The 27,624-nt window shown below is 45.8% G+C and overlaps 2 protein-coding genes across 2 annotated transcripts; both read left to right on the top strand.

The window, feature by feature from the left end:
• The first annotated feature begins 3,137 nt into the window (after window positions 1-3,137).
• LOC121593119 (cuticle protein 8) lies at window positions 3,138-5,915 on the top strand. Its single transcript, XM_041915212.1, has 3 exons — window positions 3,138-3,247; window positions 3,411-3,491; window positions 4,574-5,915. The coding sequence occupies exons 1-3, from the start codon at window positions 3,233-3,235 to the stop codon at window positions 5,087-5,089; spliced, it is 612 nt and encodes a 203-aa protein (XP_041771146.1). The 5' UTR covers window positions 3,138-3,232; the 3' UTR covers window positions 5,090-5,915.
• Window positions 5,916-17,160: 11,245 nt separating this feature from the next.
• Window positions 17,161-23,326, top strand: LOC121593120 (larval cuticle protein A2B). The gene is made up of 4 exons (XM_041915214.1): window positions 17,161-17,385; window positions 18,071-18,167; window positions 19,852-20,067; window positions 22,895-23,326. The coding sequence occupies exons 1-4, from the start codon at window positions 17,293-17,295 to the stop codon at window positions 22,996-22,998; spliced, it is 510 nt and encodes a 169-aa protein (XP_041771148.1). The 5' UTR covers window positions 17,161-17,292; the 3' UTR covers window positions 22,999-23,326.
• Window positions 23,327-27,624: the final 4,298 nt, after the last annotated feature.

The raw sequence follows: 27,624 nt of genomic DNA, 5'->3' as shown, positions 1-27,624 counted from the left end.
TCCTTTTCCAACTACGATGGTTGTTTGTTTATAGCTCTCGATCGCGAACATCGCGGCAATGTTGGGCCGATTCTGTCATTATAAATAAGTAATAGTAGATCAAAGGTGGGCGCTGGGCGTGAATAGAGACAGAAACAGGGAGAGAGAGAATGCGAGGGACGATGCAAAAAGGGCTTGCATCTGCTCATACGGGGACTTGTTCAATTGCCTTGCCCCTTCCGCTTTTCGCTCGGTTAGTGATCAGCCCTCGATCGTCCATTAATTGAAGCACCTCTTTACGAGTCAATCAGCCGCTGGCAGGGGCGGGTGAAATGGATTAACGGGTACTTGGGCGACTGTTGAACCCTCCCCGAGAGCGACACCGCCCGGTCCAACTCACCGTGTGTGACTTTGACATTGGGGCTGTAAAATCCGGCTCCTTTCGGATCAACGTTCGCAATCAACCGAGGGCAAACAGCATGCGAAATAAAAAAAAAACACGGATCGCTCCAACACGGCCACAACATAAGGCTCGGATCGGTGGTGAACCTCTTTAACCTACCCCCGAGAACTTTACCATTGACATTGAACTCGTGGACCACGCGCGAAAAGCGTCAAAGTACGATCGCTCTTTCGTCACCACCACCACCACCAGCACCGCCACGCTCCATAAACCTTTCACCCTTCCATGGAACAACGGTGCAAACCATTTCGACACCGATACCGATGCTTAATGCTTCTCCGTGCCAGCATGCGCGCCCCATAGTGATAGGGTCCGCTGTCGACCGGTGCAAACGGAACGCGATCTTTTATGTTGCTCTACCCTCCGGGGGTTTAGTAGTGGCGTGTGGTATGGGCGTCCGCTCGGAATCATTTGTCTTTTGCGTCCGTTTTTTTGTTTGTTTGCTTCATTGGCAGATCTTTTGGCTGCTAAATGTTTCGCTACTAAGTGGCGTTCGCAATCTGCTACAAACCCACCTCCTCCCAAATCAAGTTTCGGGAAGTGAAGCTGAACGAATGGATGGTTGTTGTGCGCTCCGCCGAGCCACCCTTATACAGGCAGTGCTGTGGGTGGGGTTGCGTTGGTTTTTTTTGGTTTTGTTTTCTGGGTAGCCGTGCGTCTTTTGTGTGGTTTTGCTTGTGCTGCTGGTAAAAAAAATCCAAAATTTGAGCGGAGTAGCTTTAAAACGCATTAAGCTAACCACAATGACAGTTTGGGCGGCGGCCAAAAGGCACACAAAAATGACAAGTTAGCTAATAATCATAACGGTAATAAAGCCGTGGCGGCGTACGTTGTTTGTATTTGGTTTGTTCTGGGTTGTAAAGTTATTAAATTAAGCCTTATGGGATCAAAGGTTATATGAATGGTGAATTCGCGGAGCTGTAGATTAATGGCACTTTAGTAGTGAATAAAGATGATATAGTAGAAACATGGAAAAAGTGCAATATTATGAAATTCTTCATCTATTATGGTTCAGAACAAAGAAAAATTCTAACGGACGAACAAAAATTGTAAGATTAAATGACTTGGGAGAAAATCCGGTCAGACAGTTTATTTGATTAAGGGCAATAGCAGCTATGGTATGCTATGAAAAGATTCATCTTTTTTTGTTTATTTAATTTTAAGTAGTATACATTTTCATGTGTAATCACGGAATGTAGAACACCACAATAAAATACTTTTTTTATTGAACTGTTTGTTGATCATGTTAAATGGAATTCTAGCTTACGATTTGTTTTTATTTTTTTGGTTTTTAGAAACTCGTGTAGGTAAATTATACCTTACCTGACAACCAGGAAGCAAAGAAAGCTTCTCCATTGACCCAAACATCCACACCCGGAACTGAGGCAAAGGCTGCGTGGAATTTTCAACCAAAAATTCAATTAAAGCCCACAGTCCCGTCTCTTGCTTGTCAGCCGGATGTGACGCACCGCACGATCGCTCATTTGCCCTTTTTTCGAGTAGCCCTTTGCTAGACCGCAAGCAAGAATTCTTTGTTGGCCGTACCGAATTATACCAATATAATGTGGAAGAATTGGCTGGCAAAACTTTATTCGCACCCTGGACCACAGCGCGACCTTCACTCGGCGAGCGCGTGGAATGGTTGGCCAGCTGGCACTTCGTCGGTCGAGCCGAGCCGAGCGGGGTTAATAAAAATCAAATCATTCCCATCGGACAAATGAGGATATGGATCGGGTTTTAGGGCTGACAGACCCCGCCAAGACCACACGCGGGACCGGACTACATCTCATTTCATGGTTCGTTCGCAAGAATGCTTTGTTGGTGCGTGATTTTTTGTTGTTGCTATTGTAGTTGTTGCTTCTTTTTGGTTCGATCGTTTGTTTGTTCTTTCAGTCAAACTCCACGAACACCGCAAAACGCATCCGGCACTGCGTCCGAAAGCGAGCGTGCAAGAGGGTGTGCAGTAAAAATGTCCAGCCTGCCCCTCCCAAGCCGTCCACCTCGTTTGTACGAGTCCGATCGTGTAATGATCGATTGAGTGGTAAAATAATGGGCCGCTTTGCTCCCTTCTGCTGCTTTTCGTTGTTCAACCCCTTTCGCATCAGCCGACCTGACGTCACACGTCAACGGTATCTCGTATGACACTGCCTTCTCCCTCCCTTCAAACTCCGTTTGTTACACCCTCCAGCTGCATACGCGGTAGTGTTTCGGTTTAGCTTCCTTCGTCGGTTCGGAGCACCGTGCAGCATCTGGGCATGTTGGACACTATTACGATTACTAGACAAGCTCTCTTACTCTCACGCGCATTGCTCTATCTCCTTCGGCGATGTGACGATCAAGTGACGCGCGCTCTCTCTTTCTCTCCTTCTCTTACTCTTGTTTCTTCGAATCTCCTGCTAAGATCAACGGTGCCGTACGATTGTGCCGGCAAGAACGCAAGGTTTGAAGAGCTTGTGGCTCGGTTCGCACGTTAAGCAAAAGGTTTAGAGAAGGCGAATGAAACGGCGCTAGCGAACCGTTGAGAGTGAAAGGGAAGTTTGTCGATTGGATTGAGGAATCGGTGACGACGGTGGTGACGGCGGCAAAACGGAGGACTCGAGGAACAACAACAAAATCCACTACCCGAAGCCCCACGGACATCGGCCCGGCAGAAAGCGCGCGTACCAACGCACGGGTGGAGTTGACTATAAAAGCGGTCAGCACAAATCAGTTAGATATCATTCGCAGTTCAGAACTCGTCCTAGTTGCAAAGCAAAGCTTGCTAAAAACAACCTAACAACCCAATCTAAAATGGCTTTCTTCAAAGTGAGTTTCATTGTGGTGCAGCTTTGCGGGGGGAGAACGCTTTGGGCGCTTCTTCTAACCAACCAAGCAGCTGTTGTTCTCGGTGCCAGCAAAGTGTCCTGTAGGAAGAGTCTTGAAGTGTTCTAATCTCTCCACCATGTTCTCGTCTCCTTACCAATTGCAGTCGCTTGTGTGCCTGGCTGTGCTCGGAGTTGCCGCCGCCGGTGTGGTCCCGCTCGCCACTGAATACCAGGGAGACTACTACGTGAGTAATTCGTTATTAGGGCAACTCTGCAAAACAGTGATTGTGACAGACGGTGTGAATTTTAAGGATAATCAGAATGTTTTGGATTAGTGTCTCGATTTTTGCTTGGCAAAATCTTACTTATTTTTGAGTAAAGATTAAATTACTGTGTTGAATATTTCTTGAAAAATTAATAGTTTTTTGTGAAAAAGTGGTTATAGTTATAGTATAACATAACCTCTTAAAAAAGCTCCTTGAATTTTTTTAACGGAATCTTGATTAGTAGAATTTGAAGGTTCGTTTCGCTTGAAGTGTTTTGTTAAAATTCCAAATAATTCTCAAAGTTTTACAAAAAGAAAACACTTGAGCTTATTGAAAAGCAGGTTGTACTTCATTAATACAAGCAAAAAGGGTTGCTAGCATTCAAACAAAACTTTCAGCCATGTAGTTGTAGTCTCACACAACAACACAGCTTAACGCCAATGCAAAACAAATCCTTTAAAAGGTGACATCAAAACGATTCCTAATTAATGGTTGCATCTCTTGACCACTCATCTGCCCCTTTTGGCGGCGTCGCTGAACGTCCAAGTGCGCCTACTGCAACCAATTCAGGCACAAATGCGTAACCAAGTGACCGTGATCGCGTTTTCTATCTAGTTGATCAATCCATTTGATCGATGCATTAGCAAAGGTGGGTGAAAATTCACCCCGATAACGATCAGATGGCTGCCGGTGCCAAGAGGTCATCGAAGCTTGCCTGATGGTTAAAAGCGAGTGTTACATTTTTATTGATCGCCATACGATCGCTTACTAATGGGTCGTTTAAATATATCTTTCGATCTTTCTTGAAAGGCACGATCGTTAAATTTAGCAGCAAATGCTACCGAAATTTGATCGCGCTCGATAACCAACGCATCTCAATTTCCATCCCAAAGATAATATGCTAATAAGTGAATATGTTAGTCACACCTCACCCATCGGTAGCTGCTGCTACATGGTTACGGTGGAATGGTTTGCAACGGAAACCGTAGCCCATGCGCACCGTGAAGGACACCGTTCGGACCGATCATTAACCATTCGTTTCCGGTTGCGCTTCTTTGCAGGCTCACCCCAAATACTCCTACAACTATGGTGTTCACGATAGTTTGACCGGAGATGTCAAGTCGCAGGTCGAGAGCCGCGACGGTGATGTCGTGAAGGGCCAGTACTCCCTCGTCGAGCCGGACGGTTCCGTGCGCACCGTCGACTACACCGCCGATGATGTGAACGGATTCAACGCCGTCGTCAGCAAGTCGGCCCCGTCTGTCCACGCCAAGACCGTTGTGGCCCATGCCGCCCCGGCCGTCGTTGCCCACGCCGCCCCGGCCGTCTACGCCTCGCACGCCGCCCCGGCCGTCTATGCTTCCCATGCTGCCCCGGCCGTCTACGCCGCCCCGGCTGTCGTCGCCAAGACCGTCGTCTCGCACGCTGCCCCAGCTGTGTACGCCAGCCACGCTGCCCCGGCTGTGTACGCTAGCCACGCTGCCCCGGCCGTCTACGCCTCGCACGCCTATGCTCCGGCTCACGGAACCGTCGAGTATCACGGCAAGGCCGCCGCCCCTCTGGCTTACTACCACTAAGCGCTACCCTCGCTTCGCTCGATGAAAATCGACCGCGTCTAAACTAAAGCTGCCCACTCCCAGGGAGGACTCTACGTGGCCCGGGTGCTCCCCATACCTGCCTGTGCCTGACTTCACTGCCAACAGTGTGGATATTTATTTCATCCTCCCTATCGTAGCTGTATCCATCCTTCCGCTCTGGAATATCCTTGCTCGGGCCGCCCTGCCCGGGAGCGTAGCTTTAGCGATCCATCATCACCTACTATCCTTCAAAACGGCCACCGCTTACGGAAGAATACCAGCCCGGAAAATCACTCCACCAGATCGTGTGCCTGTATATAGTTCATGATCATCGAGCTCTCGCTTTATGTGTCGTCTGCGGTGCGTTGAGGCCGCTTGGTGAAACTCGGCGACGACGATTTTAAGTTTTGCATGAACTGTGTAGATTTTTTTTAGCATCGGTGTGCTGGCGGTGAAATGTACCGATTTGGCTTTCGAACTAGTTCCGCATTTCACCTCCGATACCGCTTTGATAGATTTCTTTCATCGAAACGGGGTATTTTCCATTCGATGGTAAGCTTTGCTTTGCATCTTCGCTCTTTTCACCTCACCTCAACCATAGCATGGCGATACAGTGAGCTTGACGATCGTAATACTCAATATGTACTGTTCGTATCATACCGAGCCGGTGGAATGGGGTTTTTGGCTTTTCTTCACCATGGCGTTCTTTGTTAGCGGGCAGCACGTGCTGCACCTGGCGGAGAATGTCTATTTGTACAGAAATGGAATGAATACCGACGATGATATTAATTTAAAATGAAGAATAAAACTCAAATGTACGATGAAACCTTTGTTGTTGGTGTAGTGTTAGTTGATGACATTTGGTAGTGTGCAAACTACTATGCTATTTGCTGAATACAGTTGCTCCGGAATATTTTTTGGAAGAGAAGTTGTTTAATTGGTTCAATAACATTTTTAACGCTTGTTTCTATTCTTTTATATATGAAACTATAACTATGTACTACTAAAAAAATTCAACAAAAGTAATCATCGACATGGTTTTGGCGAAACTATACGACATGTATTTACATAAAATAGCCAAGTCACTAGGTAAAAGGACTTATTAAACCATAAAGCAAGCTAGTCTGATATCTAAGACTATCTAAAAATAGTTCTGGCACATTTCTGGATGGAAAATACTATGGAAAAATAAAATAAAAAATAGTACAGCTCGATGAAATGTGGAATACTATTACAAATTATTGAAAGAAGTATCTGACTTCCTAGTTGTACTTCTTGAAACTATTTTAACAGGCTTTTGTTTTAAAATTATTTCGTTTCGGGACTCTCAGAGTTGGTCTCAAGTTTTATTTTTGGTGAGTTCAAAATATTTGGGAATATCTGCTGTCCTTGGGCCGATCTGGTGGTACAGCCATCAACTCGTACGACTTAACAACATGCCCGTCATGGGTTCAAGACCCGAATAGACTGTGCCCCCGTACTTAGGACTGACTATCTTGCTACGGTAACAATAAGTCACTGAAAGCCAAGCTCACTTCACTAGTGAGTACAGGCAAGCCTTGACCGACAACGGTTGTTGTGCCAAAGAAGAAGAAGAAGAATCTGCTGTCCTTAGGATATTACTCAAAGATCTTTATTTACTAATCCTGTCTAATATAGGCTCATTTTATTTGATATAAGGTTGAGTGAATGGTTCCTAAACTAGGGAATATGGTTTATTTACGTTTTGTTTTATAAGCTTTAGTTTTTAAGACTAGTATAAGATTTATACAAGATTTATATAAGAAACATTACGTGTATGCTAAATTTAAGACGGAATTTGGGTTCAATTGGGCTGAATTCAAAGGTTTTACAAGTGGATAATTCACTTTTTTTTACAAAGAAATCAGCAAACAAAAGTTGAAATGCAAAACATATTTCCATTCATCCATCTTTGAAACAAAACAAAAATAAAAAAACGCTTCAGTAACGCTTCGTTAGCGTAGAACTGATAGTATACATTTAGGCGCTTTATACGATGAAATGGTACTTCGTTAGTCGTGATGGCATCAACGATTAGCGAGCGATAATAAATTATATTGCTGTTTATTGGTTTCATACAACCCAACAGTAAATAAAACGTTCTTCAAATAATTTAATCGAAGCGCTCCAATTAAACACGACATAACTGCATAAAGCGACAGTTCTCATTCCTTTGCTACTTCCGCTACAAACGAATGGTCACTACTCCTTCTCATTCTTAAACCACTTGTGACTATCGCAAACCCGTCTGGTAAACGTCTAATTAGTGTTTCAATCGAACATTCTGCATACCAGTTCACCTAACAACGGAACAAATCAGCAGCTTTCGCAAAAAAAGCCGCTAAAACATTGCCCATTAGCAGTCACCGCCCATGTCCCATCACATTCGTTGCGCTTGATTGAGTTAGCCGCCGGGGCCGGGTTCGATTAAGTTCTGGTCGGTAAAGCACCCGCCGCCCGTTACTAACTGCCACACACATTGATTTAAAACGCAATCGACCGTGCAAACGAACGGGTTGATAAGGTTATATTGTAACATTTTTAATTATGCCGACTGTTGTGGTTGTGTCGTTCTTTGAAAGGGAAGGTCGTTTGCTTAAGATTTTGGGTACATTTCTGCTGTGTCGTTTTTGCTTTGTATCCTCCTGCGCGATTTGGGGAGAACGAAAGAAGTGAGCAGTGGAATAATAAGACACTTTGCCACGGTCTCTTCCGCTTCGGTCGCACGATCCGCTCAGTGTTGCGAATAATTCACAACGGTTAACCGACTGCTGGATTGAATGGCTTTGCGCAAGCTGTGTTTCGCCGCTTGACATGTTTGCTGAAGCTTATCTTCAGCGAGCGAGAGTGAACTGTTTGTTGTTGTTGTTGGTTGATTCCTCTCCTGTGTTTCTAGTTTTCAGCCAACCCTCAAGCTTCGGCCGATTTGCAAGCGATGGTACTGGCGAGAGAGCCAGCCAGCTAGCCAACGACAAAGATTAGTTAGCAGCTAAGTGGCTTAAATAATATCGCCTTTCTTGCCTCATCGCGTGAAGTATTGTTTGAGAAGGGCTAGTAAAACAAACGGAGACCCAGGTTGGTTCACTTGAACATGGCTTTTTAGCATCGAAATGATCTTATCTTGAAGAAGCACCTGGGACGATCATTATCAAAGCGAGCGCCAGCAGCAGCAGCAGCAGCCACAATCGATCCCAAGCGTGGAATTCACGCAACAAAATGGGGTAGTACACTTAAAAAAGGCACACCTTTTGGTGGTGGTTGGCTGGGATTTATGCGTTTTGAACGAGGTGCAAATGAAAACATGTTTTTTTCGTTTTCTTTCTAGACTGGCCCAACGGGTCGAGACACCGTCGCTCTCTAATTGATCATCTTCATTTGCTAAAGCAATCGTAAAGCTGAGCTTTAACTATCACACCCTGGAGTAGCTTAATGGTCTAAGCCGTAAGTTGGCAGGTGGTTTTTTTTGTTTCTCCTGCCCGGCTCTAACAACGATTATGGACCAAAAACACTTTCCACCAAGACGGGATTGCTTTTCACACTCACAAGGGGGGGGGGGCACACTGGCAAGCGTACGATCGCACCATGTGCAGCGTGTAATGCAAATTGTCCCCCTCCTGAGATAGATTTGTGTTTATCCTCGATTTTTTTTTGCAACAAAATAGACGCAAGCCCACCCTATCGGTGAATCTTCACGGGACAAACAGTGAGAGCGGCGGTTGATTAAATAATAACTGGAACCCAAGCGTCAATCCCGAACGCGGCCAGCAGATCATATTGCCCGGCTTTTCACCCGGGTAGTTTTTGTACGGGCTCCTGGGTATGGAAATTGGGTTGATGGATCTATTACGATTAAGAAACCATTCACAGCCATCTCGGAGCAGGTGGAAAAATGGGTTGCAGCAGTCGGTGCGAAGGTGTCGAAAGGCGCGCGATGCGGGAACGAATCTAATAAAAGAAATCGATACACACACACACAAACACACAATCGGGCAAGTAGCTGCAATCGATTGATGAAGATTGGTAAGCGAGAAAGAAGTCGTCCTATCCGTCGATAAATGGATTATGCCGCTCGTGTCGGCAAGCCGGGACAGCTTGGCTTATGTCACTGGCCCGATCTCGCCAGTCGGATGATACCACCCGGTCCACCCGATCTTCACTTCATTTGCCTGGTACTGGTTGTGCGGTCGATTTTTCTTTCCATTGGGGCAGTGGGTGACTATGTTTCAGGAACAAATTGTAGCGCCACAGCTGGTTAGGCGTGTGCGCGTCAGTGCTGCTGGAAAGCGTAGTTTGATGCGATGCCGTGCGATACGTAACTGGAGTTGTAGATGCGAAGATAGCGGCAATGTTTGTTGATTTTTTTTGGGTGAGCGTAAGTTTGTTGATTAGTTGTAATAGTTTTAATTGAGTTTGGAATTTTATGATGTTGAATAATGATATCGTATGTATGTGGCTGATTATTTAAACAAATTGCTTACGGTTTAAGAGAGTAGACGGGACCTAATGATGGCCGTAAAGGTACTTAACGTTATATTTGTAAGTTGATGTGCTTGTCCATAAAGCGTCGAAAGTCAGCCAGACAGTTGTATTCCAATTTTAAACTTATCTAACAATGATTTCTACTTGCCTAAGCAAACATAAAGCATCCAAATGAAACACATTGCAACCATTGTGTCTCACGTGGCTCATCTATGAAGTTCATTGCAAGAAAGCACACGTCAAACAATCCTTCCCAAACGCGCAACCTTCAACGGTCCGACCAATGAACAAGCAACCATCATAAAACGTGGCGGCAAGGTAGCTTCGATCGTTTTGCGCTTCGCTGCGCAACCTCATAATTAACATGTTGCAAATCCGAATCCGAAAAACTCGCCACGTGCAAGTTTTGTCAACGTGAGACAATACAATACGCGAGGAAAAAGCGATGCACGAACCCAAGCTTCTAGATGGCTTAGCATGTTTGTATGTGTATTTCAGTGTCTGTGTGTCTATATTCAATGATGATTTTTTGAGACAATCCATTGAGTGGTTTTTATTTCTCCTCTCCACAGCGGAATGCACACTCTTGAACCGATGTGTCTGTAGTTCGAGGACATTAATAGAACTGGCCGATACAGCATGCGTGCTTGCTTGGGAAGCTTAATGGGAGGTTTGTCCATGCTTGCACAATCCAGCAGCTAGACATACTGGAAAGAAAAACTTGTCGCAATTAGTCGCGATCGAGCAATGTTACTGCCTGCTGAAGCTTGAAGCTGAATAATATCAATTAGCAAGAACTACCAATACAACTAATTTGGATAAAAAATGATTCTCTTCAATGCGTCTTATTTTTATAACAATGTATTTGTCTGCATCCGTGCTCAAAAGACTATCCCAGCTGACAGCGTTTTCAAATGCTTTCCTCACATATGCCGTAGCCGGACTTTGGCTGAATCCGTTGCCTACTTTCCACCGCAAGCGAGATCGATTGCGCAAAGCGGGTAATTGTTCCACTGGCCGAGGGTGCATCAGCTGGCACCGTTAATGTTTCGACTCGAAGTCATCCTTCCAGTGCGGACGCCAGTCTGAGCTACCGTCTCGGACACTAAACTTTCCCCTTCTCGCGCAAGCAGAGATGCAGATGAGCTTATGACAGTTTGCTGTCATAAAAGCTGCTTCGTTGCTGCAGTAATTACCGGGACTAAAAGACCGGGCGTTAGGGTAATACATTAAATAAAAAAGGAATGGTGACGATGAATGCATGCACCGAGACGCCGGGATGATCGGTTGCAAAAACAATAAAGCATGCCACGATGCCTTCCAACTGGTAGCACGAAATTCCCAACAAACACACATCGCGGAGAGCTCGCGTGTTCATGAACTTTGCCCTCCCCTCCCGGTGCTCTAAATTCAACTCCCTCTCGCTCGTAAGCAACGAATAAAAAAAAACCCAAGCAAGAAGAACCAAAACCTTGATGAAGGGTGCAAGTACACAGTTGCTGGCAATGTGGTTCGTGGCGTAGAATCGCTGGTGAAGAGATCGGCGCGGCGAGCAAATGTTACTGGAGCAGTAATCGCTCGAAAGCGAAGCGATGGCATTGGAAGGAATTAGCCGCAAGTCTGGCGTTGTGGCGGGTGTCAACGGTACACATGCCCTCATCCTTTCGAGCATTCAAGCCACTCGTTTGTTCCGTTCTCACAATCATTTCGGGCTGGTAATAATGGCAATGGTGTGGCGTGGCGGAGGGGGCAATGCTACCAATAGCTAATTGCAAGATTTACGATTGGATTTATGTTAGCTTTCGTAATCCTTGGCTTAGGTAAAGCAATAATTTCGTTGTTAGAATCAAACGTACATTGTGAATTTAAATGTTATTGTTCTGTGTTGTAGTTCTAATGTAAGCTAAAACTGTAAATAAATAAATAGGTAAAAGATGGATTAAACAAGAACCTGTAATTCTAGAAGTGAGATGAAGAAAGATGAAAAAAATCAAAAGATAAGAAAGAAAAACGTACATATCAATTAATGAAACTAATAATGATACAAACAAACACAAAACAGAATGATGTAAAGATACATTTCTAACAAATTGAACTTATTTTAAAAAGAATGAAAAGGACTAAGGATTTTTATAACTTACAACAATAAATTCTAATTCGGTTTTCTTTGAACTTGTATCGCCATATTTCATGAATCATTAGAAAGATGAAGGTAATCAACTCTTCAAAACGACAATAAAAACAACCACTAAACCATTAAAAGCAAAACGCGTGGCAACGTCCTTTGCACCTCTGCTCTGGAATTCAGATAATCCTCCGCAGAAACAGCTCAATCACGTGTCAACGCGAACAGTCAATTAAACACCTCATCCGGGCCCTGGCACACAAACGCCCCCATCGCGGTCCAGGCGCGAAAAGCTAAACCATTTTCGCCGATCGACCCAATTCGACCACGCTTGGAACAGGCCGCCCGAGTTCGTAGGTCGGCGTCGGATAGTTGCTCTTGAAATTAAGTGGTCCTTTTTTACGACCAGACAATCCGACCGGACACTGACCACCGCGCACCGACTGTGTGTGTGTGTGCAGCTGCCGTTGCATAATTCTATGCCCCTCTCCCCCACCCCACAGGGCGGCGTTAGAGTGTCGTCGAAGCGATTGTGTCGTAAAAATTTTCCCTCTCATTACCGAGCCGCGACGGTGTTGTGGGAGGAATTGAAGCAGTTTCGGTGCTTGTTGCCTTTTTTTTGCTTTTCTGTTCGCTTCTTTCCAATGTTTAATTGGTACCCCATGCGGCGAAAACCTTCTGCGCCTGGTCGGTAAGGTGGTCGACCCGCACAGGTTGGGCAACTGACGTCGCGCTGACCCGGGCGACGCCGTCGACAAGTAGACCGATGCACCGATGGTTTGAAAATCGGTCAGGTTTGTTTGTGTGTGGGAGACAAACCCACTGCTGGCAAGTGCTCTGGGATGGAAAAGTAGAGCAACCGTGCACGGGCACGTACACGGTGGTGCGACCGAAACATTTGTCAATGCCACGGGAATTATGAGTAATGTCGGAAAACTGCACTCGCGCTGCAATTCGGTGGCGATAACAATGGGTTGTCTTTGTGTGATCTTACACCACACCAGCCAGGGTGCGGGTGTGCGGGATGCAGTACGGAAGGGGGTGGCACACAGCTCACGAAGCACATCATTTCGACCTCTGCCTGTGTGTGTTTGAAATATTTCCCCAAAGTGGGGCCCTTTAAAGTTCCCTTTTGATTATTAGCCTTTGCTCTCGTGCTCTCGTGAATTGAAAAGTGTGATTGGTGCATTTTCGAAATCGGGTGCACTGGGATGGCGGCAGACCGGGCCATAAACATAATTGTTGCCCCGACCTGCTACGTTTATTGCTCGTTATGTGCATCCATTTGCGTCGTTTTCGATCAAGGAATGTCTCGCTGGCTCGGTGTGGTGACCCAAACGGCGAAAATTCCTACTGCTCGGTGGATGAGAGCAATCATTTGTATTTCCTTTGGAGCAAGAGGTTACGAGGCATCTGAGGTGATCATTTTGAGGAAAGAAGGAAAAAGAAAAGTTGCAAATGTGTCCCAAATACCGAATAAATGAAGCGATACAATAAAAAACACTTTGCTGAAGGGTTGGATTGTAAAAAAGTCACTTAATTGTATAATAGTTTTGAATTTAAGGTGAGGCAGAATCTCTCAAATCAAGCCTTTATGACAGCTCCCTATTGGACAGTAACACTATTTGACAGACAAATTGTCTCGTTTGCGACTTCCTGGCTCTTCATTAGGAGCTTCCGATAGCCCTGAATTTTCTACAAACCAAAAATGCTTTGCATTTGATTCGATCATATCGTACCCAAAACGGTCGCCGCCAAACAGCAAAGGGCACGGGTTGCGAGAAGCATTTGGTCACACAAATGATTGCGGGCAAACGATTCCACACCTTCCAAGCAATCGCGTTTGTGCAGCGTCCGCGCCCGTTCTAAAAACAAATTGCTGCTCGAAATTGCTGCCACAAATAACCTTTAACCGATGGGCAGTGTTTGCACCGCGACATGGCAAGCACGCCCGGCGTCCCTGGCTAGATCCGCATCCGGCATGGTTGCGCATTTTACTGTGGATTGAGCTGTTGAGCGTTGGATTTAACGTTTGACCGTACCTAACCTGTTGCTGATTACCATTTCCGCTCTTGAAAAATACAAAAAAAAAAGATGGAGGAGCAAGCAAAAACCAACCACCATCCAAACGACAAACAAGCATGAAAGCTCTCAGAACCTTGGTGTGGGCAGGGCTGGGCAGGCAAGATACCAGCGGACGGTGGACGGAAATCCAAGGATTTTCCGTACCACCGGTGGTACTGTTCCATTCCTTTCTTCTCCGGGTAATTGCACTCGGGGTGGTCGGGTTTTATATCACTCGCACTGAAATTCTCCCATCGCTGATCGCGATTTGGGGGTCGTTTAATTTTCCACCCCGAAAGCCACGAAATCGTGTGCGCGCGAGCGCGCCCCTTCGTGGTGGCCTGTGAAAACTCGCTCGTGAAACCGCATCATACACACAGCTGTGAACGTGTTCTGCCTTGAACGTTGGCGTCGCGTCGGACATGCCACCCTGCTCCCCGCACCCTGCTGCCCTTCTTCTTAGGGTGTTAATTAGCATGCACTAACCAAGCCGAGCCCCAGCACAATCTTCGTGGCCGCTTGCCAGGGAAACCAAGCGACTCGGGGGAAAAACGGTGGCTCGCAAAGGAAGAACGGTGTTTTGTTTGCGCAGACGCTTCTATTGTGTATTTTTCCCTTCCCCGCAAAGTGCGTTTCGTGCGCTCTTTGCAGTGCGTCAACGGATTGAGCTTGTCGGATTGTGTTGCTGCTGGCCGCCCGCCAAACCCTGTGAGGCTGGGAAAGACGCCAGGCGCGATGACGTTAGAGGTTCGGGCGGCTCTTTTTTTTTTGGTATGCTTCTTTGGCACATCACATGCAAAGTACTGCGATGAGATCCGTTCCCTGTGCAGAATGATGAATGAAAGAGAGACAAAACGGACTGCGTAGAATCGCGTAGAAGATGAAGTTATGAATGATGAATGTGCCGAGAGAATCGTCGCTACACCCGTGAGGATTGGAAAGGTTTAACCTTCAATTGAATTTCTGCACGCAAGCGCACATACGCCCAGTTGGCATCAAGGATTTCTTTTTTGATGCGGGGAGCATGAAACCAATCCTTTTTTTGAAGCGTTTGCTACAGAAGCCATTCCATTCTGTTTCTCTGTGATCTCTTTCTCCGAGAAAAGATCCCAACCCACCCATTAGCTTCGAAAATGGCACATTTAAACAGTAGTCCCGCAAAATTGTCATCATCGTTATCTGTCCACCCGGGGGCGAAGGTCCATTGTGGAGTTGTATCATTATGCCACCAACAACGCCCAATGCTCCACTGTGATCGTAATCATAGGGCGAGATAGTCTGTTAACCGCACCGCAAGCGCCACAATGCTCGTGTGCCGGCGAAGGTGTCAGCCGGTACACACCTCTTTTGCCTTCTTATGATTCAATTTTCATCAACCGCTAATTTGGGAGCGATTGTTGATTGTTTCAAAATAATGCAACGCCCACAGCGGGTGGAGAGGTTGCGAGGTTCATTCTTATTTGCGTGCGGACAACGGAGCTACAATTTGGATCACACAGATTGCTGACCGCCCCGAGGAACCGCTCGAAGATTGGAACCTGGGTGTCTTTCAGCCAAGTGACGTGTTAGGTAGGCAAATGTGACATTGATGGGGAAGAAAAATAATAGAAAAAAACCTAAACATTCTCACCACGGTTTGACGGATTGGCCAGTTCGGTTCCATCAGCCATCGTCACGCCGGTTACAACACTGGCCGAAAAAATAAACCAACCGGGCTACCTAGTTATGGTCTTGAACTTAAAATGTAAATCATCATACCGCCCCCTCCCCGTTGTTTTGCTCGCGTTCAATCAGCAAAGATCGGTTCTTTACAGATCGAGCTGCTCGATACTGCTGACCCTTCTGCGATGTAATGCCGGGAGTAAGAAATCCATCACGACTGGCTGGTGGCCCGGCAATTAATCACGATCGCGACCACGATCGTTGCGCCGCGTCTCGATCTCAGGTGACCTAATGTCCATGTCCATGGGACTGGCGCGACCTGGAACGCGCGGTAATGTCCCTCTACGACCGCCTACCCAATCGGGCACTTGATTAGAGCCGCGCTGCCATTTTTAAGCGCCAGCGAGCCGCGATGTGATGAGCCGAAAAATTGTAAGTCATTTTTGGGAAAATTTGGACACCGGGTTTTTTTTTTGGTGTATTGGAGGGGAAGGGTGACCGCCAATGTTGCAGATGACGAGCTGGCGGTGCTCCCGCGGTAGCTCGGGTAGCATTTTCGGAAAGTGTGCCACGGCGAAATGATTCCTTCGCAATTTTTGTGATTTGTCATTTCGATTGTTGACAAATTTTGTGTTCGATACAATAGGGATGGAAGGTGATTGATATTTTGTATGAAACTGAAAAGAAAAAATCGGTTGCAATTTTATTGTTTCCCATATTTTCAATATTTGGGTATTTAAAAAATGTTTTGAAAGATAAGACCCACCATGAAGGGTTTAGATTATGACTATAGCAATGCTCATATACTCATATTATTGGCAATGTTACTCTCAGAATGCTCTGTAAACAGCCTTAAATAGAGATCGAGTTGAATGGAAAAGGGAAAACGTAGAGATTTACAATTTATTAATTTGATTTGTTGATTAATTACGAAATTTTTCTTAAAACTATCAACAAAACTGAATTTGTTGCAGTTCACGATTAGATGATTTGAATTAGTACATTTATCTTAAACAAATTCTTCGTTCCTTTTCTTATAGAATAATTTATTTCCTAATAAGAGCTTTATGCGTGAGAGTTCAACACGAGATAGTTAGATAGAAACATAACCCAAGATTTGCGCGATATTTAGTGCAAAGAAACACAAGGAATATAATTGATTTGATAGAGGTTATTGATATTAACATATTTTTTCAACACGAGAACTAAGTTTACTATAAAATAGTTGATTTTTTATAATTTTTTTATTGAATGTATTAATTTGATGTTTGAAAAGGATTATAATTGACATTTTGAAATGCATTTAATTTCTGACCATATAAGCTACTGCACCACTTTGAGCGAAATCTTAAACCATCGCGTGGGACAACCGCTCCCAGCCACTCATCTTGATGCCATCCTTGTTGTCTACGCCGTCGGAGAAAAACGCCGCGAAAGCGTCCTCATCCCTTGTGGCGTCCGGCTATTGGGCCCCGCCACCTTGTTCCATCTCGCGTTGAAAACTACCGCCACTAGACAATGCCACTGTCAGCTCGTGCCCCTCTCATGTCTCCCCAGTTCCACATGCACACGGTCGGTGCGGCAGCGTTCCGCGTTTGAAGGTGTGGAGGTGGTCCGCTGGTGCTTTTGGAAGGGGATCGCGTCGACAGCGTCGGTGGCGTCCATCGATTGCAGTACCGCAAGACTATATAAAACCAAAATTACCAACCAGCAACCGTACAGTGTCTCGTCAAGCCACGCTCAGCATAGATCAGCCATTCGCTCCAAGTCCAAGTGCTCATCCCAGTGCAGTATTGCAAGCCAAGTTTGTGTTGTGAAAAGTTGCCGTAAAAACGTAAAATTGTTTGAAAAAATGGTTGCTCGCGTCTGTGCTACACTGCTGCTGGCTTTGGCCATGTTCGGAAGCAGCGCTCTGGCCCGCCCGGGATACGCTGTTGATTATTATGTGAGAATGCTTCCACTTGTTTGTGTAGAACGTACAGGGAGGGAAATAAATTCCTGAAAGTGTTAAGCAACAGGAGATGTGCCGTAGTATCGAAGCAATGTTGATATTTGGTGTGAACGAAACAATGACTCGGAGAGTGTGATAATGCCGTAAACACTGTGACTGTTTGTGATTGAATGACCAAAAGCAAACAATTCTTTTGTGGACATTTGGGAAGAAGAGTTCGAAAAGATTCGCTCAAGTATTTTTGCATGATACCATGTTTAGTTTAGAAATCATAAAAATGAGACGATTTAATGAAATTTCGAGTATTTTAGCATTTTTTTTTGAAAAAAAAAAAACAACGTCTCTTCCCTCTTCTCTCAACGTCTTCCCTACAACATTATTTCATCAACAATACATTTCGAGGAACAAAAATAGAATAGGGGAATACAACAATTGAAAGCAAAATAAAAGCTAAGATAATTCTAGCAGCACTATTGAATTTAAATATAACGCTTATACAACATTTCGTTTCTTGATTTTGTAACTCTCGAATTCTCGGCATTGCTCGGTCAATCCTAGGGAAACATTGAAGAAACATGAAAAACAAAGCCCTTCAAAGCACTCTAAAATCACACCAAGGTCTAGTAGTTTTTGGTACAGCTCACTCATGCCACAACAACAACACTCTCGTGTTTTGCAGGATCATCCCAAGTACGCGTTCAACTACGGTGTGGCCGACCACAGCACCGGCGATGTGAAGTCGCAGCACGAAACTCGTGACGGAGACGTCGTCAAAGGTAAGTGATTGCCATAAGTCACCCCGCACCGAGAATCGCACCGCTTGCGACAGAACGAGATCACTTGACTGGCACCAGAATGAATGATCCATAAAACAAAGCACCCCAAAAGACAATTGCATGTATGCATTTTCGATACATATCTGGATGGCATAAGTTGCACCATTTTTCGCTCCCCCTACGGGACGGTATCAGTGACAGCTTGTTGTCATGGATGTCTTACGACAAAAAGCAGATGTAAAAGCTCCCAGCCTCCGTGCAGGTTCCTGTGCTTTCTGCTCGCTGATGGCATCGTGTTCCAGTTCCATATTTCACACATTCCGTCACACGTCCGACGAGAAGCTGTGGCGCATTATGTGGCCATGTGGGTCTTGTGGGCCTTTACGGTCGCATAATGGTTGCAGTTTTCGCACGATTGCACCATTTGGTGTTTTGTTTTACAAGGAGTGTACGGGAGCAGGAGGTGCGAGCGGGTGTAATGGTGCTAACAAATGAGACAAACAATACCTTCTACACAAACGAACCGATTGATGCACCCTTGCTGAGAGAACCCTTTTTCATTCATATGTGTGGCCGTTTCGATACATCCATTCACATCGTACGGTTTACAGTTGAGTCTGCAAAGCTGAAAGGAAAGAAGCAAAGATGATTGGCAGTATTTATGTGACCTCGGTTGGGTAGGTCACTTTCCAGGCTATTTTTGTGATCTTTTCAACGAGATCGGTCGGATGATTGGCAGAGTTTTCCAACCGTTCAAAGAAATGCCCGCCAACTGCATCTCGCATTGGGGGCCGAATTTCACCGCCCTCCCCAAAACACACTCATTTGGCATGGTAATGAACCATAATTTCACCTTTTTTGCGGCAGTGCATACAGAAGCGCGTGAAAAGTGTGCAAAATTGTGCAAATGAAGCGCAAAACTGTTCAATTGGTCTGTGAAAAAATTGCTGGGGAAAGAAAAAAGAAATCATTGCATAATAATTGTGCGTGCCTTGGGGTGTGTTTCTGTGTGCCAAAAACCACAAAAAGAGTCTGCTTAAAGGGTGGAGTCCAGCTCCGTCTTCTCTCCTGTGGGAAACAACTCTCAACAACAATACTGGTAATTAATTTACACATTGTGGGTTTTTTTTTTGAACGGTTGAGCCTGCTCACCGGGTGGCACGGCACGTGAGCGGCAAATTGGTCCCACCTGGTGAAGATTCAGCATAATGTGGCGTGCGTATGCAAAATTAGCCGCTTCGTTTGTGACGGGGCCAACCGAAACGGTGCCGTGAGCGGTAGTTATCTGAAGACGTGCGATCAGCACGATCGAAGATTAAGATATGCCTCCTGCTGCGGGGGTGTGTGGAGGAGATGAGCCGTTGAATATTATCGCGTTTTTTACGCACGCCAGGGGTTGTATTCATGTTTGATTTGCTGCCGTTTCTTCAGCAAGCTGCAGTGCAAATTGTGTTGTTAAGGTATGGTAAGGGATTACATTGATTGAATTATTTTAAATTTTGTTATACTTTTGCTCATGTTTCACTCTTAAGGCTTTTTGATAGAAAATCAGAAAAAAATGATCAAGTCGATTGATTAGGATACATTTTTATAAATAAGATAATAGAAAGTTCATACAACATTGACAATTTTAATCGCACATTAACCAAAATCTCCAATTCTGTCTTACCCTTCCATCCAACAGGACAATACTCCCTGGTCGAGCCGGACGGTTCCGTGCGCACCGTGGACTACACCGCCGATCCGATCAACGGATTCAACGCGGTAGTGTCGAAGACGGCCCCGCTCGTCCACGCTCACGCCCCCGTCGTCAAGCACGTCGTCCCGGCGGTGAAGGCCGTCCACCACGTGCCGGCCGCTCCCGTCGTACAGAAGGTCGTCTACGCTCACGAGCCACTCCGTAAGTAGAATACACTCCTCCACTCCAAGAATCCACTCGGAGAAGAACACTCGGAAACATTCATGCCTCAGTCGACGAAGATGCCCAACCAAATGGTCATTGAAGAGCGTCCAATCTCAACAGCTACCAATGGAGAATACATTGGCGCCGCACGTGTTTCGTACCGATAAACTAGGCCACACAACAAAACTCCGCATAATGAAGCGCCGGACGACTTACAAATGTTGCGGGCAATTGTAAACCACCACCAAAAGCACTCATAACTGCCGATGATGGGGCTGTGTGTGTGTGTGTGTGTGATGCTGTGTGTGTGTGTGTGTGTGTGTGTGTGTGTGTGTGTGTGTGTGTGTGTGTGTGTGTGATGCTGCCGGATGACGCAGGAGTCCTTTATTTGAAGTAAACAACACCCAAGCTCACATTTTTATGTAACATTACTGGTATTGAACCGGTTCGGGGATGCTTTTCATCGACGCGTTTACAGCACGATCTCGATTTGTTAATTGTGAGGGAAATTTTAGTGCGAAAACCGTTTCGTATGTTGCTGCGGGAGAGCTTTTGTTTCCGGACCGATCGCACCGATGTGTGCGATCGAAGATTTGGTGGGCTATTTTTTTTAAAGCTGCCGCACCGATATGTTGTACATCCAGTTAGACTGGTTTGCTGAGGGGGGTAGCGTAATGTCGTTGGAGATGAGGTAAGGTCGCACTTTCGAACAAATTCGATCAATCGCGTGACATAAGTTTGGCGATCGAGAGTGGCCATAGTCCTTTCACTTCCTTGTGACTTCCGGATTTCCTGATTTGCCGAAGGGAATCAGAGAAAAGGTTGCGAAACAGGAGACACATTTAATGGGAGCTAAACATTCGATTTATTTTAAAGATTTGGAAAGTAGGTCATACTGATACATCGTAACGTTCAGGTTCATAATGATTCGAAATCGAAGCAACTCAAAACCATTGCAAATGCTTTCATTTAACCATGAACTTAGAGAAGATTGTTCAATAATAAAACGATGAGGTTGATAGCACCAGTAGCATCCCAAATTAAGCAATTAAATAAGCCTTCAGGCTAACAGTGCAGTAATTTGAAGCGCCGCTAATATTCCCTCCCTATTTAACCCAGCACACAAAACCATCTCGAGGCCGGAGGTGCAATTTGTCATATCATAAATCTATTGCTCGAATTGCCCTTCTTTTGTCCGTCGGGCACATCCGTTGCACATCGGATGCAAACCAAACCGGGACACTCCCAATTTGAATATGCTTCTCCCCCAGCAAACACCACACGCAACGCACCGTCATTAGTGATGGTTTCGCTCCCACACACACACACACACACACATACACACACACACACACACACACACACACACACACACACACACATACACACACACACACACACACACACACACAAGTAGATTGACAAAAATCAGGTCAAGGACAGGCGCTGGACAGACTGGCGGATGCGACAGACGCACCGGCGTGTGAGGTTTTCGCACACCTGCGGAAAACAAACGGCTGTTCTTGAGATTTGAATCGCCCCTTAGCCGCTTAACCGAATGGCAGCCGAAACAATGCAACATTGTGTGCTGGAACCGTTCCTATGCTAGCGTACAACCACCCTCGGAGCCCTATATTCTTTGGCGCGCTAATGCTCGCCTGTCACTCGTGCGTAGGGTTCGGTTAATTTGCATGTAACCGCTTGTAAACAGGCCGGATGATTCTGGTAAAGGTTAATTACACACTCTACCAACCGCCACACGAGCACTTGAACATAATGAGATTGGTATTGGTTTTTTTATTTGCCCCCTGCAGAAGGATCGTTTGCTGGTGGCATTCTGAGGCATTGAGGCAAACCAGTGGACAGTGCCGGAGAGGTTGTCGTGATCGCCGCAAGAGTCACTTGTCGAGCTTGTTTTTTTTAAATGGAATAAATTTTTCAAACAGAGGAAGAGCTGACGAGATTCACGATCGACGGCTGAGCAGTTAGTTTGCCTAAAGAAATATCGATTAAAAATAGACGGTAAGCTATTCCACCGCACGGGGAAACAGATTTGAAGCGGAAATATCTACAGCAAATCAAACGACTTCAACAAAATGTCATTTTTAAGCGACGAACCCATTAGTTGCCAATTTCTTCTTCGTGGAGCATAGATCTCTATCGCCAGTGGCCGGTAGATGCCGTAAGAATGTGCGATTATGCTGCTTTGCATAACGATATAATTAACGGATGGGCAACAGTCAAGCAGCAAGCGATGGAACGGTCCATCACACAATCGTCGATTGTAATGGCACCGACTGACATTTTGTTTACCTTTGTGACAAACGAGTTTGTTTTGTGCCGTCTCTCCACAACCCCTTGGCCAGGGCTTGGGACGCCAAAACGAACGATGACGCGTGAGTGAACGCGTCGTGCTTCAGGTTGGCATGGCTCAACACGGCTGGATCGATGTTTGCCCGAAGCGTGCGGATCCGTGACAACACGATCTGGCTCGAGGCGGGTAGGGTTGTACGATATTCGTTTCGCTTTCGGCTACCTGTTAGCTGCTGTCGATCTAGATCACGAACGTGACTCGTCCACCGACGGTCAGTTGATGAGCGACCAGTTACGGTTACGGTGGCAGAAGCTGGAAGGCAGAAGCGATCGGTTTGGTAAATGTCAAATCGTTTTTAGCGTGGAAAACGCAAACTGGATGTGAAAAGTCCTTGAATGCGGGAAGCACCTTTCCTTTTAATAGGAGCTCTGCGGTACTGCTCTTTGCCAATTTTCAATTGCCCTCTATCTAATTCCGCTAATCATTTCCCTATTATAATCTTGCTTGCAGTTCACGTAGCCAAGACGGGTCACTACACCGAGCACGCTCCGGCCGTCCACTACGGTGACTACGATGGATACTACGGACACTACGATGATAGCCACTACTACTAGGAATCTCAAAGCGAGCGCTAGCCGGGTCCATTCGATCAATCGGCGTTGCAACCATCATACACCGGAGAAAATTGATTGAATGCAAATCAGGTGCCTTTCCGGGGACGATGACGCTGACGCCGCAGCGAAGATGAGCCCGTCAACATCTCACACCTTACACATGTTTCACATTTTACACCCTCACACAACCAGTATTGCATAATTGCATTAGTTTGTATGATATTAGGTGCGTAAGTCTGCCGGCAGGAGAGCGAAAAGTGCAGGGAAGATGCCGCCGCATGTAAATAATAAAATAACGAGGACGCTGTTGATAACTGCCTCTTAAATACGTCTGCTGGCTATTGTGTTATTGTGTTGTTACCCTCGTGCGACCCCCTTTCAGTCTAGCCTAATGATGTTGAACTCGCGTGTGTCTGAATTTCCTACGTTTGCCAGGAATGGGCTGCATCGAGCGAAGTAGATCTCGTGTCTTTTCGTATCAAATTAAATTACGATGTAATTGTGTTCGTATTGTGTGAATACGACTCCGCGGTGGTAGGTGCAGATTGAATCATGTCGGCAAAACAATTACAATCTCCGACATAAGTGTCAATGGGAAAAAGCACACTAAAAACCAGCGAACAGAAAGTGTGAAAAACAAAGAGAGAAAACCACACACAGACTCAGACAAAGTACCAAATGGTGCGCGTGCTTCCCCATTTGCACCCGGTACGTTAATTTACCGTTGCCCCTTCCACGGCTGGTGGGCCGCTGCGAATAATCACGATAACGATGATGAATAATTATTTTCGTTTGCTAATCAAATGATTGCCCCGGCACCCTTCATCTTTTCGGTGCATAATCCTACCGTTCAGGGAATGTTCAAGGCAGCTTTTTCAGCTAATTGAACCGTGCGGTGTCTGCTTAGCCGAGCTCGGTTTTCTGTATGGTGGGTATGTTGCTGCAGCAACGATTGAGTTTCCGATTGATGTTCGTTATGTTTTCTGCCGCGGGTTATAAGGGTGTGTTAACTGTTGATAGCAAATAAACAGCAAATGGGATTTCATAAACATGTTAATATTCTTTTCTTTCCTTCATGGCCGAAATTAGTTGAATTAATTTTATCTTCTTTGCTTGCTTAACGAGCATGGTATGTATTTTTTTATAACTGAACGCATCGTATCTTTAAAGTGTTTTTGCAGATCAAAGCGTATTTTACGAATTCCATTTTTATGTTTTTAAACATGCTGTGCATTTTTATTCATCTATTACGATTTTAATAAACTGCATGATATATAATTGAATTAGTTTTTCATTGGATACCTGTAATACTATTTTTCTTAATTTTTTGTTTAACTCCGCATGCTTTTACGTTTTCATTAAGTAAAGATTACATACATTTCACGAAATATGGATTTTGAATTTATGGGTTTTGAAATGTGTATCGATTTTTATTACTATTAGTGTTAACATGAAAGTGAAAACGTATTCAAATTATCTCTTTGACATAATCAATGACAGTGTTAAATAATATTAAGCATGAACATATATATTTGTTTACTATCTGTTCTTACAAAACTGACTGGAATGCACAGATGTATGGTCATTTTTTTGTTTGAACATTGTGAAAAGCCTTCAAGATATCACAAGATTGCCTACACTCAATGCACTTCTTACATGTCGTCAGTCCATACAGGCTTTGAAGGCTTATTCAGTACCACGCCGTCGAATAGTCAGTCCTTGTCACGGGGGAACGGTCCGTATGAGGCTTAAACCTTCGACGTGCATGTTCTTAAGTCGTACGAGTTGACGACTGTACTGCGTACCGCCCCATTGTATTGTAATCTGAGCTTAGTGGTTAAGCGCCTAAATGTAGATAATTGCGTTTTAGCCATCTAGAGCTTTGAATTTGAGTTGAATGCAATATGTACTAAAAGAGCGTACTACCAACCCCGCTGCGCAAAGCGACGGAAGGCGTTATGGCGTTCTGAGAATTTTATCATGCCTTCCTTTTCTCTCCAACGGCAAATTTGTCGAGCAGCTCGTCGAGCTACCCGTCCCTGGCTCCGCCTCATACCCCTCGCCTGAGAGCGCTCTTACAGGTATCGATGTGTTGGTGCGTCAGACGGCCAATCGCTATCAGCCGTCGTCCGTGCCTTTTCTCTCCATAGCGCTATCTCTTTCTCGCGTGTGGACAATGCTCATGAGTTGCTGTGGCGCTTAAAAAGCCGTGAATAAACATTGCGCCGGTAAAGTTGCATTTTTACAAATCAAACCGAAAAAGCGCAATGAGTTCAATCGCTGCCACGTAAAAATGACCAAGGAATCGCTAGCTCACGTTGGAGGGTTTGCTGTGCAACGCGCAGAACCCTAATTCGCATGATCACGTTCAGCCTGGCGCTGATTTTCATCAGCTTTCCGTTCCGCCGGCATCTAGAACGCAAGCTGATTGTGAAACCGGTATACTGGAAAGTTCACTGGCAGTTCCTGGGGCCTGCCATCGAACTGAATGTGCTAAGCATTAAGCATAACTTTCTTACACTAAGCTTTTGCTTTCGTATGGTTTAGATTACACAGATATGCGTGCGTGTGTATGCACTTTAGCCAAATGTGCTTTCTTCCGGAATATTATGATCCATCGGTCAAAACAGGAAGGTGTTTATGACAGTGGCGAAAGGCCGAGTTGAGGTCCATGTAAATGGTAACTGATGACCGGGAGGAGGGGGTACTGGCACACACCTGTTGGGAGATTGAACATTATACTTAAATCGACGGCGCGGAGGGGGGGGGGGTCGCCAAGGGACCCCTACGATCATCGGTCACACGCCCTAAAATTGTTGCCGGCATGGGGAGGGGGAGAGCGGTGCAAATGGTTTTCCAGCCACGGGGCCCCAACGACCATCTTTCCAGGGGCCCTTGTCGCTAATACTCTGTCCACTTGTTGTTGTTGTTGTTTTATTTACGAGGCCTCTGTCCACTTGTAGACATACGGCATACTATAGACTAGAGATCTTCAGCGACCGCCTAGTCCGCCTACCGTTAGATCCGCCGCTGGTTCATGACGGTGTTTTTTTTGTGGAGGAGCATCCTTCCCCCTGCCTGCAGCGTATGCATCGGGCAGAAGACAGTGTGGCAGTATGCAAGTTGCCCGCTGGATAGGAGCCGTCCCGCGGCACCACCATCATTCCGCACATCTTAACAGCATGCCCGTCATGGGTTCTAACCGCGTATGAACCGTCCGCCGTAGCAAGCGCTGACTATCCGGCTACGTGGTACTCAAGTCCTGAAATGGCCGGCATGATCGCGTAGGCTATTACGCCAACAATAACAATAATAAGAAGAAGAACTTAGCATAACAGTCCACACCCGGAGAAGAGATTAGCTTGTCTTTGTTGCTGCCGCGCTACCACTCTGACGCGACAAATGCACGGAATGCCCTCGACCAAAGGACATGAGCCTACCGAGCCGAACTCATTCCAAGGCAGTGCCGGTCGCTCGGCGTCATGATACCGGCTTGCCCAGCCAACAAGCCACCAGATTCTGGACGGACAGGTGCAGCACCATACGCGCACCGTAATAAACAAATCCAGGATCCTTTTTTGTATGGATTCAATTCAAAAAGTTGCTTCAACTTGCATCCGATAGCAGAATTGGAAAGAAATGTGCTACATATCACACGCACGTTTGCTTCGATCGTGTGCCTTTTTAACACCCCCAACAGCAGAACCGATCGCAAAGATCGTGGTGCCAATCCGATAGTTGTGTTGTCTCTCAGGTAGCGAAATCGAAAATGCATGGACTTTGTAGCCGCAGCGGATGAAAATGTACGCATCAGAATCAAATAGTTTTGGGGTTTCCACACGCACGCACACACACACAAAAACACACACGCACACATGCACGTACGCGTGTACGCGGGCAGGCACCCGCGAAAGCGCAAACGCAAGCACGCACCCACGAAAGCGCGAACGCAAGCACGCAGTCCCCCCCTTCCCCCCACCAGACCACCCCCCCCCCTCCCCGCATGATCGATTACGGCTACCCTATCGGTAGAACGGCTGGTTCAGCTTTCTTGTATCGCATCCTCATCCAAAGCGCCGGGCGGGGTGGGGGATCGCGGCATGATAGAGTGAACGGTCACTTTCCCCGCGCTGTGTGTGTGCGTGTGTGTGTCGAGACCCAAAACTCGAGACAGATTTCAGCACTTTACAAAAAAAAAATATAGCACTTTACTATACACCGTGCTACATGATGATTAGAAGGTCGTTGAAGCATCACACATGTTCGAATAAAAAAAATATTAGATTAGTGTTAGACGTTCTCCTACGCTTGTTTTAAATAGGCTTCTTCACCCTCAATTGGCACGGGCGTCGAATGGTCTCATCAGCAGCGGCACGAAATAAAATAATCCATCAATACACCGATAACACTTTAAATCCCAATCCAGCTTCTCCCGCATCGTCTCAAGGTCACACACAAATTAATAAATGCTAACACCCACCAATAACAATACATAACCGCAATGCACATAGAAGTATCAACGCATACACCACAACACCCAATCAGCTGGCGGCGGAAGGCACGGGCTGAAGCTCAAGTAAGGCAAGCCAGGGTGAAGGAGGGAGAGGAGAGGAAGAAGCGGACGAA

Source organism: Anopheles merus, chromosome 2L, assembly GCF_017562075.2.
Source record: "Anopheles merus strain MAF chromosome 2L, AmerM5.1, whole genome shotgun sequence".
Lineage (NCBI taxonomy): Eukaryota > Metazoa > Arthropoda > Insecta > Diptera > Culicidae > Anopheles > Anopheles merus.
This window is presented reverse-complemented; position numbering and strand designations above follow the sequence as displayed.

Excerpts from the sequence above, each read along its gene's own strand:
- LOC121593119 (XM_041915212.1), top strand. Across the intron at positions 3,492-4,573 it reads AATACCAGGGAGACTACTAC|GCTCACCCCAAATACTCCTA; the intron begins GTGAGTAATTCG and ends GCTTCTTTGCAG.
- LOC121593120 (XM_041915214.1), top strand. The coding sequence starts at position 17,293 with ATGGTTGCTCGCGTCTGTGCTACACTGCTGCTGGCTTTGGCCATGTTC. Across the intron at positions 18,168-19,851 it reads TGACGGAGACGTCGTCAAAG|GACAATACTCCCTGGTCGAG; the intron begins GTAAGTGATTGC and ends TCCATCCAACAG. Across the intron at positions 20,068-22,894 it reads CTACGCTCACGAGCCACTCC|TTCACGTAGCCAAGACGGGT; the intron begins GTAAGTAGAATA and ends TCTTGCTTGCAG.